This window comes from Phascolarctos cinereus, unplaced genomic scaffold, assembly GCF_003287225.1.
Source record: "Phascolarctos cinereus isolate Bilbo 61053 unplaced genomic scaffold, phaCin_HiC Scaffold_726;HRSCAF=1367, whole genome shotgun sequence".
Classification (NCBI taxonomy): domain Eukaryota; kingdom Metazoa; phylum Chordata; class Mammalia; order Diprotodontia; family Phascolarctidae; genus Phascolarctos; species Phascolarctos cinereus.
In genome coordinates this window covers 42199836-42214205 of record NW_027556098.1, presented here as the reverse complement: position 1 = coordinate 42214205, position 14370 = coordinate 42199836, and the positions used below count along the sequence as shown (strand labels likewise).

General features: G+C 35.2%; 1 protein-coding gene across 4 annotated transcripts in view; it reads right to left on the bottom strand.

Annotated features, from left to right (window-relative positions):
• Positions 1 to 14370, bottom strand: part of BRWD1 (bromodomain and WD repeat domain containing 1) — a 170796-nt gene that overhangs the window by 59843 nt on the left and 96583 nt on the right. For 3 of the 4 annotated variants that reach the window (XM_020973839.2, XM_020973838.2, XM_078146490.1), the window contains 7 exons: positions 13481 to 13606; positions 13252 to 13359; positions 12656 to 12780; positions 12127 to 12209; positions 9407 to 9518; positions 7455 to 7516; positions 2558 to 2713 (listed from right to left, as the gene is read on the bottom strand). In XM_020973839.2, coding sequence (XP_020829498.1) covers positions 2558 to 2713; positions 7455 to 7516; positions 9407 to 9518; positions 12127 to 12209; positions 12656 to 12780; positions 13252 to 13359; positions 13481 to 13606 — 772 coding nt within the window. Of the gene's footprint in view, positions 1 to 2557; positions 2714 to 7454; positions 7517 to 8690; positions 9009 to 9406; positions 9519 to 12126; positions 12210 to 12655; positions 12781 to 13251; positions 13360 to 13480; positions 13607 to 14370 lie in introns of those variants that run through there. The other variant, XM_078146491.1, reaches the window with a different exon arrangement.

Here is a 14370-nt window from a genome sequence, read left to right as displayed (position 1 = left end):
TTACAATAGTCTTTTGTCCTATATTAATGTTGACTCTCAAATCCATTCTCGACACACCTAATAAAGCACTGCTCCTAAAGCACAGACATAACTGTATCTCTCCTCTGCTCAATAAACTCTAACAGCTTCTTGTTACTTAAATCAAATACAAACTCCATTTACAACCTGGCTCCAATTCCATTGTCCAGTCTTTTCAGTCATGTCCAACACTTTGTGACCCCATTTGGGGTTTTCTTGGCAAAGATCCTGCAATGATTTGTCATTTCCTTCTTCAGCTTATTTTTACAGATGAGTAAACTGAGGCAAACAGGGTTAAGTGACTTGCCCAGGATCAAACAGCTAGTAAGTGTCTGAGGCCAGATCCAAGCTCAGGTTTTCCTGACTCCAGACCCAGTGCTCTATCTACTGCTCCACCTAGCTGCCCTTCATGTATCCAATTGTGCAATCAAACTGGCCTTCTTTTTGTCACTCACATACAAACTGACATCTCCCATCTTCATGCCTTTGCTTAGGCTGTAGGCCCTCTCCCTCATCTCTATCTCCGAGGATCCCTAACTTTCTTCAAAGTTCTGCTTAATCACCTCTCTGACATGAGAAATGTTTCATCATTACCCAAGCTGCTAATGTTTCTCTCCACAAATTATCTTGTATTTATTTCATATGTATTTATATGTATATGTCTCCCCTGATAGAACGTAGACCTCATTACACTTGTGTCTTAAGTATATAAACTTGCACTGGGCCTGGTACATAGTAGGTACTCAATAAGTCAATGAGGAATTATGAAGTATCCACTATGTGCCAGATACAAAGAAAGACAAAAAACAAAACAAAAAAAATACTGCTTTCAGAATAACGTAGGAGACGTGAAATAATGATGTATAAACAAGATAGATATGTGTGTATGCATAGGTGCACACACACATACATACACACACACACACACAACTGGAAATAATAAAAAGAGTTGGGATCTAGAAAGGCTTCTTGCAGAAGATCAGATTTTGGTTTACACTTGAAGCCAAGGAAACCAGGAAGTGAAGATGAGAAAGGAGAGAATTCCAGGCATGGAGGACAGCTGGTGAGGGAATCAAGAGTGTCTTCCTCAAAGAACATCATGGAACCTAGTGTCATTCAATTGCAAGTAAGTGGCAGAGAAAAGATGGTGAGAAGACAGTTACGAAGGGTTCTAAAAGACAAACAGAAGATTTTATATTTGATCTAGAAAGTAAAAGGGAGCCACTGGAGTTAGTGAGTTAAGTAAAGAGTGGGTAAAGGTGACATGATCAGATCTGTGCTTTAGGAAGATTAGTCTGACGGTTAAATGGAAGGTGGACTAGAGGAGGAAGAAACAAGGATAGACCAGACATAGAAGGACACTGCAGTAAGGTAGGCATGAAGAGATGAGGGCCTTCATCAGGGTGGTGGTAGTGCTGGAGAAGAAAAAGGGGCATACAGGAGAGATGTTATGAAGAACTTGGCAACAGATAAGATATTAGGGGGTGAGGGTAAGGGAAGAGAAAAAAAAATGAGCATTTGAGAATGACATGTAAGTTGTGAGCTGACTGATTTATTGAGAGGTAGAGCCAACATGGCAGAATAGCAAGAAGCTCCCTGTCAAACTGCCCAAAACAGACCTAGAAAACACACCATACCAAATCCTGATGGGAAAATTTAAAATATTAAAAAAAAAAGACATATAGAGTGCCTAGGCCAGCATTAGAAAACATAAGTCTAAGAAAACTAGGGATATGGTCTGGCTAGGAATATGCCCAGGGAGAGGATGTGCTGGGTCATGAAGAGGTTCCAGATCCATACTGGGACACTGTGGTAGGAACAAGTGCCATTTGGCAGATCTGGCACCCACTACCTAGTTCCACATATCAAAGATCCAGGACCTATGCTGAGGAGTAGGAAGCAATGGAGGGAAGGTAGAAATAACAAGGTCAGAGGTAAGTAGCAATTTTGTGGCTCATTCACCAGGAGCAGGGGTGAGGTGAGGGTGAGGGTCTCAATTCCAACTCCTGCAGTCTGAGGCCTGCAGAGGAATAATGAGGACAGGAAGCCTGTACCAAGATGAAGCCTAGAGAGCCTTCCAGCTGGCTAATAAAGGGCCGAGTCTAGCAGCATTCTACTGTTGCTCAGACCCAAACCCAAGTCAGAAACTTGTAGAGCTTAGACCAAGGCCAAAGGAAAGGAGCAGGGGAAAGGGTCAACAATCAGACTTTGACTTGGATCTAAGATCTTTGAGACACTGAAAGCTTAAAACACACTGTACTGCCATACAGTGACTGCACTGTATATTTTTTCTTATTTGCAAAACAAGATTTCCAGAAATGAACAATATTAAAACAAAGGACACCAATAAACCTTATTTTTAAAAAGAAATTAAATCCTGTCATTTCTCTCAAAATTATTCACCAAGGAAATAGTCAAATTAAGGTAACTAGTAAAGCCAAAATATTAATTCAAAATACAATGTAAATATCTCATAAACATCAATTTGTATTGATGATTTGCAAAATTTCAATATTTCTAATAAAATGCAAACTGTTACCAAGATTCAAAAGCTGATCAATGCCATTGATTATTCTTTCACATTCTTCATCCCGGGATTTTTTACCCCATTCACAATTCTGGGGTTTGTATAACAACTTCTCTAGTTCATCTGAAGTCACTGAAATACTAGCTCCCAATTCTTCAGGTGGATCAACTATATATAAATAAAAATATGACACAAGAAAAAAAAAGAATGAATAGGAAAATATAAAACTATAAAACTATACTTTTACATTCAAACATCTCACTTTACAAATCCTTTACACTTTTAATAGTTAACATTTATAAAGTGCTTACTATGTGCCAGGCACCATGCTAAGTGCTTTATATTATTACCTCATTCAATCCTTACAACAACCCTGAGAAGTAGATGCTATTATTACTCCTTTTTACAGTTGAGAAAACAGAGGCAAAGAGAGACAAAGTGACTTGCCCAGGATCACATAGCTATTAAGTGCCTAAGGCCATATCTGAACTCAGTTCTTCCTGACTCCAGGTTTGGCTCTCTATCTACTGTGCCACCTAACTGCCTTGTGGGCACAGCGAAGTAGGGATTTTCTTCACTAAAATTTCAGCTCACTCTTAATGGCTGTACCATGGGGTTATCCTCCTCCAGGAAGTGCAAAGGGTTGAAGGGTAGAGCTTGAAAGCTAAGGAAGATGATTTTGGACTTGATATGGCAGACAACATATACAGCATCATCATAGGACCCTAGAGAAGGTAAGCATGGGTAGGTGGGAGCTATTTTGAGAGCAATGATTTAAGAAAACTTCGAAAAGACTTGGGAACTGTGATCAATGAAAAACTACAAGTACAAAAGACTGAAGACAAAATACTCTACCTCATCTCCTGTCATAAAAGTGATAAACATTAAATTTAGAAAGAAACATATGTTTTTCCACACATGGCCAAAATATGGATTTGTTTCACTGGACTATGCGTGTTTTTAATAAAGGTTTTCATTTCGTTTCCTTTTTTTTTTGACTAATTGGAGGAGGGCAATTGGAGAGACATCATAAACACAAATAAAAATAAATTTATTTCTAAATATAATTTTAAAATTTGTCTTTAAAATATGTCATAATAAATGCTAATTGTACTCAATGTATTAATTCTTATACTTTCCGGATCAAGATTTTACTCAACTATTTCTATATCCTTTCTGATAATTATTTGGTATTTGAAAGAACTTCTGTATAAAAATAAGAAACAGAACTATTTGAATATGGATTTTGCAAACAAAGAAATACATTTCGGAAAAGATGAAGCTTGAACTTTCCTAATTTTTATAATACATGTAAGTCACCAGATGTTTAGGATATACTTTAGAATCATGGTAGGAATGTGATAATACTCTTGTATACAGAATGCTCCGAAACACTGTCAGTAATGCCAACAATAACACTGGATTATTTCATATTTCATGAATGGCACGCCATGGAAGCACTCTTCGTAAATTATCTATTTGCTTGTAAGTGCAATTAAGTTTTAATTTTAATTAAGAAAAAAAAAAGGAATTTGTCCAGGAAACTACAAGGAAGGTGTTCGACAATACTAGGTGAACTTGTGGGAGAACATAGGCAGAAGTTCACAAAGAATGAGCAAACATTGTGATAAACTATATTGTTGAAGGGAGCATACACATCAATGAAATCAAAGATCCACCAAATACCTATAATCTTTCCAAAGTACAGAGAATAGCTTGAAGGAAAAAAAGAAATAAAAGAAAGACAAGTCAGTAAAATAGTCACAAAAACTCAGCAACATGATGAGGATATTTAACTTAGAATATTTACAGTGGTAGTAGATAAAGGACAAATTCATACACAGTGAAGAAAGAACTGATAGGAATTAATAACTGATGGATTATAAAAGGTAAAGGAAGTGGGAAGTCAAGATAATGCCAAGATTCTGAGACTGAAAAAAAAAATCAGATCATTAAAAGAACTAATAAAACTGGCCAGATTAGGAAGGTATAACAAATTTAGATTTAGAAATGTTGAATTTGATCAGATAATATGAAACCTAAAATAACACAGAAATGAAAATAAGGATGTCAAGGAAAGAGGAAAGCATTTCAAGTGGTTGACATCAAATATCTTTAGGAGTCAAAGTACTGAGGTCAAGAGTCAGAGTCAAGGACACTGCACAAAAACCATGGATTGAAGAAATCTGGAAGGGAAAAGTTAAAAAAAGAAGCAGTTAACTGTTTACAAGGTCAACAAAAATTTTGTTGTTTTAAAAATGGCAAATCTATGGAGAAGTCACCTAGAGTGTAGGTTAGAGAAGTGTGGGAGGAGAACCCCAGGTGTCTTTCTGGAGAGAAAGCAACAACTCTTTCTCAGAACAAAAGGAGGAGATTGTATATGTAGAGATATGTTGAGGTGAAAACTGATAAGGGATCTCATACAATATGGCTTCTATCTTTTCAAATAAGGATGTAAATCAGACTACAAACATGGACTACAGAAGCAAAAAGATTGAAGGACTATGCCCAGGGAATATAAAAAAGATGATTAACAGAAAAGGTGAAATTGTAATGGGCAAATTAGTCAGTCAGTTCACCAGCATTTTATTAAGCACCCACTATGTACGAGGCAATGTGCTAAGCACAGGGGACACACAGAAAAGCAAAAGACTCAAAATAAATAAAAAATGGCCCTGTTCTCAAGGTGCTTAGTATATATAAAGAAGGAAACATCATACAAGCAACTATGTACAAATAAAATATATAAAGGATAAATCAATGGTATTAGGAGAGGAAATTAAGATTTAAAGAAGATTGGGTGGGGTTTCTTGCAGAAGGTGGGACTTCAGCTGATACCTAAAGGAAGCCAGGAAAGCTATGAGGCATGTATAAGGAAAGAGTATTTTAGACACAAAAAATAGCCACTCAAAATGTTCAAAATTTGGGAGAGAGACTGTCATGTGATAGTAATAGTAAGAAGGCTAGTATCACTGGCTTGCAGAATGCATTGAGTGTAGTAAAGTATAATAAGACTATGAAAGGGTAGGAAGAAAAAGGGTTCCAAATGGCTTTGAAAGCCAAATAGGGGTTTTTTTATACTTGATACTGAAGGTAACCACAGTAGTAGAATAAGGGGGGGGGGGGTAATATGGTTAAGTCAGAGATGGCTCCGAGAGTCATCAATATAGGGATAATAACTGAAACCATAGGAGCTAATAAGATCACCAAGTGAAATAGTGTAGAGGTAGAATATAAGACTCACTGTTAGTAGGTGTGACGTGCATGAAGATCCAGCAGAGGAGAAAAAAGCAGTAGTTAGGAGAAGAACCAAGAAATAGCATCACAAAAACCTAGAGAAAACGGAGTTATCAAGGAGAAGAGCTTGACTGACAGCACGAAGGTGGCAGAGGTCAAGAAAAATGAGGACTATGAAAAAAGCCATTAGATTTGGCAATTAAAAGATCATAAGCAACTCTGGAAAGAGAAGTTTCAATCAATTGAAGCCAGAGAACTAAATTTTAGAGAGTTAAGAAGAGAAAAGGAGATAGAGGGGTCTTTTTCAGATGGCCCTTCTCAAGTTTTGCCACAAAAGGAGAGATATAGGATAACAACCAGGGGACAATGGACAGGTTAAGTGAGGGCTTTTTGAGGATAGGGGAGACATGGGCATAACTGCAGGAAGCAGACAGTAGAAAGAGAGAAACTGAAAATTAGTGAGAATGTAGGAATAATAAAGAGGGTTATCTATTGGAGAAGACAGGATGGAATGGGATCACCTGGGCACGTAGAGGGGTTTGCCTCGGCAAGAAGAGTCATTTCTTTGAGTAAAATGGGTGGAAGGAATAAACAGCAGGAGAAGCCACCTGAGTGATGTGAGAAGAAGGAACAAAGAATAGGAAGCTCTCAGCAAATGGCCTCAATTTTTCCAGGGAAAGTGAAGTAAGGTTCTGAGGTAAGAAGGTGGGGAAAGGAGAATTGTGGGAGGTTTAAGGAAGGATAAAAAGTTGCTGTGGATTAGAGAGGTAAAAAATGATTGCCTTGTTGCAGTGAGGTTCCAGTTAAGATTATATAACACAAATTTGTAGTGTGCTCAGCATGGTTTCATGATCTTCTCTAGATCTGTTCAACAGCATGTGAGTGAGCAGAAGTGAAGGAAACGGATACTGGGAATAATTTTTCTTTAGTATTTGGCATCACAAGAAAGAGCACTATAATTTCTACATTTATCAATAACAACATAATGGAAAAGAACAGTGGATCTGGGGTCAAGAGTTCTTTGTTCAAGTCCTAGCTCCATTACTTCCATGATATACGACAACAGATAAACCACAACTTCCCTGGGTCTTAGTTCTCCCATACGTAAAATGGAAAGAATAACCTCCATGGGCAGCATGGCTTACTAAAGAGGGCCAGCTTCAGTAAAGAAGATACAAGTTCAAATCCTGCCTCTCACATATATTACCTGTGTGATCATGGGCAAAGCACTTAACCTCTCTATGCCAAAGGCAGCTCTTTAAGTTACAAATGACTTGCTGTTCTACAGCAGAGGAAGGAGTTCCATATCAGGATTTTCCTTCATTGAAGAAACCACAGAACCAGACCAAAAAAGAACGCTTCCTACTATCTTCAAAATATTGTAAATTCTAAAGTGTTAAATGAATTCCATTGGTTATTATGCTATCAGCTTTATTAAAAAGTAAAACAGTGAAAAGATAAAAATTATGTAATAAAAAGAAAATAGGACAATGGTGAAGATACCTAGGTACAAGTCTTGATGTTTACTAATAACTGTGAGACTCTGGGCAAATAATTTTCCTTTTTGGGCTTGTTTGCTCATATGTAAATGACAGAATTGACCTCAACCCCTAAAGCCTCTTCTAGATCTAAAATTCTAAGATTCTTTATAATTTAGTTAATTTCCACATACCATTATCAGGAATTGGCTCCATATCCCACGGACTAAGCTTTTCTATTTCAGTATTGTCCCACCTATTTAATCAGTAGGTCAGAGAAAAAGAAAGAGTTAAGTCTTTGTAAAAAACATTTTAAATGATGGCTGGGACTAGACACCATTAGCAGATTTTAAAAAAAGGAACATGACTAATAATGTAAAATATTAATTATTCTAAAAATTAAAATGTAAACACTATTTGCATTCTTTAAAATGGCATTATATCTAGTCAAATCAATATCAACCCATCTTCTGATCTTTAACAGAATGAATCCTTACTGTAAGGCTAAACTAAATGAATTTTTAAAACATCTCCCTCAGATATTAAATAAAAAAAAATCAATTGCTTACCATGTACCAAGCACTATGCTAAGCTCTAGAGATATAAATACAAAAAGCATGTCAGCTTCTGCCTTCAAGGAGCTTACATTTTATAGGGAGAGACAACTTTAGTATTATATAATATACAGAATGCTTCAAAAGTCTTGTTTCAGTTTTAAACTTAAAACTAAAACAAGATCTTTGGGGATACTCTGTATTTCTTGGTATACAATTTGACATCTTCCTTATTCTCTTTGACTGGTGTCAGACATGTCTCCCTTACCATTCTTACATCTTTTCTGCAGGCTCCTCATTCACTACCCCATCTCACATTTTTAGTTCTCTTTTCCGATTAAAATCTCTCCCGTCACAAGCACATCTGCTTCCATACCTTCAATTATAATATCCCTTAATGCAGACAACTCTCAAATCAGTGTCTCCTGCTCCCATTTTCTCCCGAGGTTGCCAGGCCCATGTTTCCAAATGCCAGCTGGCCATGTCCATCGGGATGGGCCCACAAGCTTTAAACTCATTATGTCCAAAACTGAATTTATTCTCTTCTCCTCAAACCTGTTCCTCTCCCTAACTTTTCTATTTATGGTGATGGTAGGTAACCTTATCTACCCAGTCATCTACAGCCAAGGCTATTAACTTTTTTTGTGTAATATATTTCTTTCAGAATTGTGGTGAAACCTATAGACTCCTCAGAATGTTATTAAATGTATAAAATAAAAGAAGCATTATGAAGGAAACCAATTATGTTGAAATACAATGTTATAAAAATTTTTAAATCAAGTTTAGTGATCCGAAGTTTAGGGATCCTCAAGTCATCTTTGACACCACTATAAATCCAATCATGTAAAAGTGTTGTTAAATCTACTTCATATCCACCCCCTCTTTTCCTCAACTCCCACCATAAAAGCTTTTGTTCAGATCCTCTTATTACCTAGACTATTGTAATAATCTGCATTACAAGTCTGTCTCTCATCTACCTTCCTCTTATCTATACATTCTTTATATGCTGTACAAGTAACCATCCTAATAAATAATTCTGATGACATTACCACTCTACACAAAAACCTTTACGGGTTTTCCATTACTGATTGAATAAAGTATAAACTTTTGATCCTGGCATTCAAGGTTCTCTACAATCTGATTTCTTCCTACCTTTATCTTATACGATTCCCCATTGTGTTGTATTTCATAAACCTGAAATCACCACACAAAAGTGTACTGTTATTCAAATATTCAATATGGCACCAAAACTGGATTATTTTCCATTCCTTATTCACATCTTTCTTAATCCTAACCCCACACTTCATTTTGTTCAAGCTCCAACTCAGGCACAACTTCTCTTCCAGGTAGCTTCCATTAGTACTGAACCCACCACCTCTATCCCTTGATGAAAAGGGTAGCTATCTACTCAGTTTTCTAAGAGTGTTAATCCATTGTTCTTCTCCTTTGTATCAGTTATTTCTGATCTTATCTTCCCAGGGTCTGTGTCATATATATCTTTCTAATTTAAGGAATTAGAATAGTATGTGCACATAGTAGGGACTTAATAAATGTGTGTTGAATGAATAGTAAACATAAATCTTTGTACATACTTAACATTGTAACACTGGAAATGACTATCTGGATACTGCGGTTGAAAGGGCTCTTGACTTAACACTGTTCCAAACCACCAAGCGTCATCAATTATAGATCGAAATCTGTCTCCTGCAAAGGAAATAGCAACTATTTTTTAAAATGCAAAGAACTACCAGACTTTTAAAAAGATTATGCAGGAAGTACACAATGAACAACATTATTCTCTTATTTTAAATAAAAGTTCTGATAAAATTACTGATTCTAATTCACTTGAGTTATTGATATTACCATATCAATGACTAGAAAGTGCCATAACTAATGTGGCTGTTTAGTGGCTATAATGTATTACTACACTAAAAAACGTACTGAGTATAGAAGTTCTCACCAGATAAATTTTCGAGCATTACTGTAGCTTTAAGTACAACAGTACTGTTAAAGGCAACTAGTTCCATAGGAATAATACTCTAAGTGGGACTAGGAGTCTCCTAGGACACTAAAATTAATTTTAGTCCCATAAATCATAACACTTTAAAATCAGTCTTTAGAGAGACTTGACTGTAACAAAGAAATGTCAAGGAACATATTGTGCAAGATGAATTGCTTGAATGTTGATGGGTGAAAGTTGAGAAGATGCCACAAGCCATCAGAGACACTTCTGAGGTTTTCAATTGCTGTATGACTCTCAGAGCACAAAAGATTTCATCTGGCTATTGGAGAATAAAAGAACCAAGTGGTCAGTGAGCATTTTGGAAATCAGCCAGTAAGCTGGCTAGCTTCAAAAGGAGAAGTAGAAGTGAATGCCTTTTATTTCTCCTCCTTGGAAGGAGAAGAACTTTCATAGAGACTGAACTGGGAAACAAAAGAATCCCAGAAATAGCCAGCAAACTGAATAGAAAAGGCAGCATTAGAGACTAGTCTCTGGAAGCAAATCCACATTCTCCCTTTTTTAGGAATGGGATGACAAATAGGACAACTAAGGTTATATGGAAGCTGATCAAATTGTTCAGGATGGAGGGAGGAATTAAATTATTTTAATTGGAATTTTTCTGGACTCGGGGTGTGGTTGAGTTATAGTTTATGAATATTTATGAAAGCTGTTGTTGTTTGGGGCAACTTTACATGGGGCGTGCTTCTCTAGCTTGATGAATACTTAAAAAGCAGACTATCTGAAGAAAAATTTTCCAAGTATCTTGTGGAAACTTATAAAACAAAACAAAATAAAACCATAGCTACTTAATAAATACAAGCCCTTACCTATTAGATTTACAAAACTTTGGGCCCATAATAAAAGCTTATTGACTGATTGAGTCAAATATCCTAAAATGCTCTAATATAACTAAGATACAACTTTTGAAATCTACATTATTTCTTAAATTGACTAGGAACATCAGATACCAACAAAGAATTAAACAAGTATCATTAGCTATAAAATTATGAAGAGTCTATCTTTAATAAAATGATCTCACCGTAGAGATAAACAGTTTCTAAAACAAAACTTCAACTTTATAACAAAACCAACAAGAAGAAAATGATGAAACGGATGTATACTAGTGACCTGATAAGATGAAAGGTAGAAAAAAATTATGAAAAAATTCTTCATACTTCCTAATAAATAATTTTGGCTATATTGTGGCACCTAAAATAATTCAGGGAAGATTAAAATAATTAATAACACAAAAGTGATGCAGCACTCAACATAATAATGAGCTATCTTTCCGAAGTACAGAGCTGGTTAAGAAGGGCCTATATTTTGAAGATAACTATTACTCTTATAGTAGTTTCTTCTATTTGCCCAAGATAACTTTTCTCTATTTCAACAAACAAAAAACCTTTTCAGTTCAAGACTGATAACTGAAACAGAAAAAGGCACAGTTCATAAATGAACTGGGCAAGGAAAAATATGACCACGTTTTAAATTGTAGCTGAAAAGCCTTAGTATTTGTTTTGAAGCTAGTTGATTTTCTTTCAAAGATTTTCTTGTGGGAGAAAAAAAGCTTTTTTAGTATAGAAATCAAAAGAACCCAAGTAGAGTATACCAACTTGTGTCTATTACACGTGTTAAAGCACCATAAATGTCATCACCCTGAACTTAACTAATGTTTGAACTGAAGTTATGGAAAATTAATGTGGTTAAAGAATTTCAGCCACAAAGTTGTTTAACTTAAGTCACAAGAAAGTACTTGAATATAATCTCCACAAGTTTAGTTGTAGAGAACAAAATTTTTAAAAAATTAAATGGGCAGGGGAAAATAAAATGAGAGCTTCTAACATCTCCAGGGGTTCCAAAAATACATGAATGGTAGCTTTAATTCTTTGGGACTTGACTATATGAATGTTAACCCTCACATGTACCAGCCTCATCTTTTTCTCCTTTCGGCCAGACGTTTTACTTCAAGAAAAACTTCCTCTACCTCTAGTCCCAGAACAATCCTGATTACTTGTGCAGATACTACTGTTAAGAATAGTATGTTAAGAGCAACTGTGCTCTCCCATCATCTTGTAAATCTTTTCCCAGAACATACCTATCTGAAAATAAAAAATGTTGAGAATCTACTAAATAATGCATTGCAAATAGCATATACTAAATGGTTACTGAATCGAAATTAGTATTAACGACAGTCTACTAATCTTGCAAAGACTTATTATTGAATGCAAATACTACAAAATCAACATTACTCAATCACGTCATATAATCTATCCTAAGACGTAAAGTTTTGTAGAAACTTAAAAGACTTACGAGCTTGCCAGTTCCTCTGTCGTGCTTCATCATAAAACTGACGTAGTACAAGAAAGTCAATAACATCTGGCATATCATGATATCTAAAATAATGTATTTTATTAATTTCATTGCATAATTATTGCAGCCAATAATATTCCTTGCTGCCTAATACATGCTCCCGTTCCAGAAAAACAAAAAAGACTAGAACAAATTTCTCTCACAGGTCAGCAATTTTCACAACACATGCTGATAGTAGTGCACCAGAATATCAAACCTAAGACTCAAACCCCAAGTAGCTGCTATAAAAAAACTCATTTGCCGTTGCCCCCTCCCGACCTCAACTTGGGTACAACTATGAACATTCTCAAATACCTATAATTCTTTGTTGTTTATTCTTTTTAGCAGAACGCAAAAGATATGTCAAGGTTTTTCATCCCTTTTAAGCATCAAGTATCAGCTATTAGCACCAACCCACTAGCACAGAACAATACTCATATTAGAGATATCAAAATTTAATTCACAACTAAACAAACAGAAAAATACATACTTAAGTGAGAAGGACTTGTCCAGAAGCTTTCCAGTGGCTGGGTCTATAAAAGCGAGCTTAAGGCAACATAGTGTAGGGGGACCAACCTCATACCGCATTCCAACTATTTTTACCAATTCTTGATCCTTCAAGAGATTTTTAAAAAGTTACTTGAGTGGCACTGTTAAAAGCATTATTAAGCAATCTCTTAAAGACTCCATATCTCTTCCTTTGGAGAAAGCACTACCCATTTACCCTCCTCTCAATTCAAGTATTCAGTTTGTACAGGCAATACATAACATTTTTATTTTCATGTTTATGACTAGCATTTTAACCTTTTATTATAGTATTTTTCTTTAAGTCAATGCCCATATTAAATCTTAAGGTTTAGAAGACAACAGTAAAGTTATTTGCTTTTTATAAAACTGACAAATGGAAATTTACATGACTATGCATATATAGTTGTTCCCAAAAGGTTGTAAAATGAACCTATAAACTAATTATAGTCAAATAAGCAAGTATTTATTAAGCACTTACTATGTGTCAGCTATGTGTTAAGTGCTGGGATGCAAAGAAAGGAAAAATTGTTTTACACAAAAAATGGTAATAAAACTTACTCTAAGATCCATCTTTTTCCACGGCTCCTTGTTGGGGTTCAGCTCATAAATATTATTTCTCCTAACAGCCTCAACATAAGCTTCATGACCTTGTCGAAAATATATTACCTACAAAAAGAAAATTAAGGCATATGAAATAATCAACACAGTTAATTAATAACAAATAAGTAAGCCTGATTTTATTATCTACCAAAATTTATCACACCTACAAAAAATTTATCACTCTTACCTCATCACCCATTTGAGGAACAAATGGAGATTTTCGAAGTGTAGTATCTGTTATCCAAACTGGAGGATGAAATTCATATAAAAGTTCTATATTTTCAAGCTCAGCTGGAGTCATCCTCTGCAAATTCTATACAGTAAAAGATCCAAAATATTAGTGTCCACAAAACTATATGAATGCAAAACATTCTTTAAAGAAATAGAATGACTTAAATAATTGAAAAAATGTTAATTACTCAATTAACAACTGAGCTCAACACAATTGAGCTCAACTGAATCAATACAATGAAAATGACAACACTACCTAAATTTATTTATTTAGCAACAAACGATCAAAATACTAAGAAATAATACTAAAATCAATCTGGTGGAACCAAAAGTCAAGAATCTCAAGAGAAATAATGAAAAAAACAGTACTGGGGCACCAGCAGTAGCAGTTCCCAAATTATATACAACAAAGTATAATCATCAAAATAATTTGATGCTGATTAAGAAATAAGAGAAAGGTTCATTAGTGGAACAAATCAGTATTTAGAAGCCCAACATTTGATAAACTCAACGATGTCAGCTACTGGAGTTGAACACTTATTCCTTGACAAAAAATGTTGGAAAACTGGACAGTAGTGTGGCAGAAATTATGACCAGACCAATATCTTATACTAAATAACATGATAAGCTCCATACGTGACTCAGGTATAAAAGGTCATGTCATAAACAAATCAGAGGAAACAAAGAAGACATTTTACCTTCTAAATCTATGGATAAAGGAAAGGTTCATGAATTAGTAAGTGTTAGAGAAGATCACAACAAACAAAATGGACAATTTTGATTACATAAAAAGGTTTTGAAGGTAAAAGTTGACTGGAGGAAAAAAATCTTAAGTTTCTCTGATAA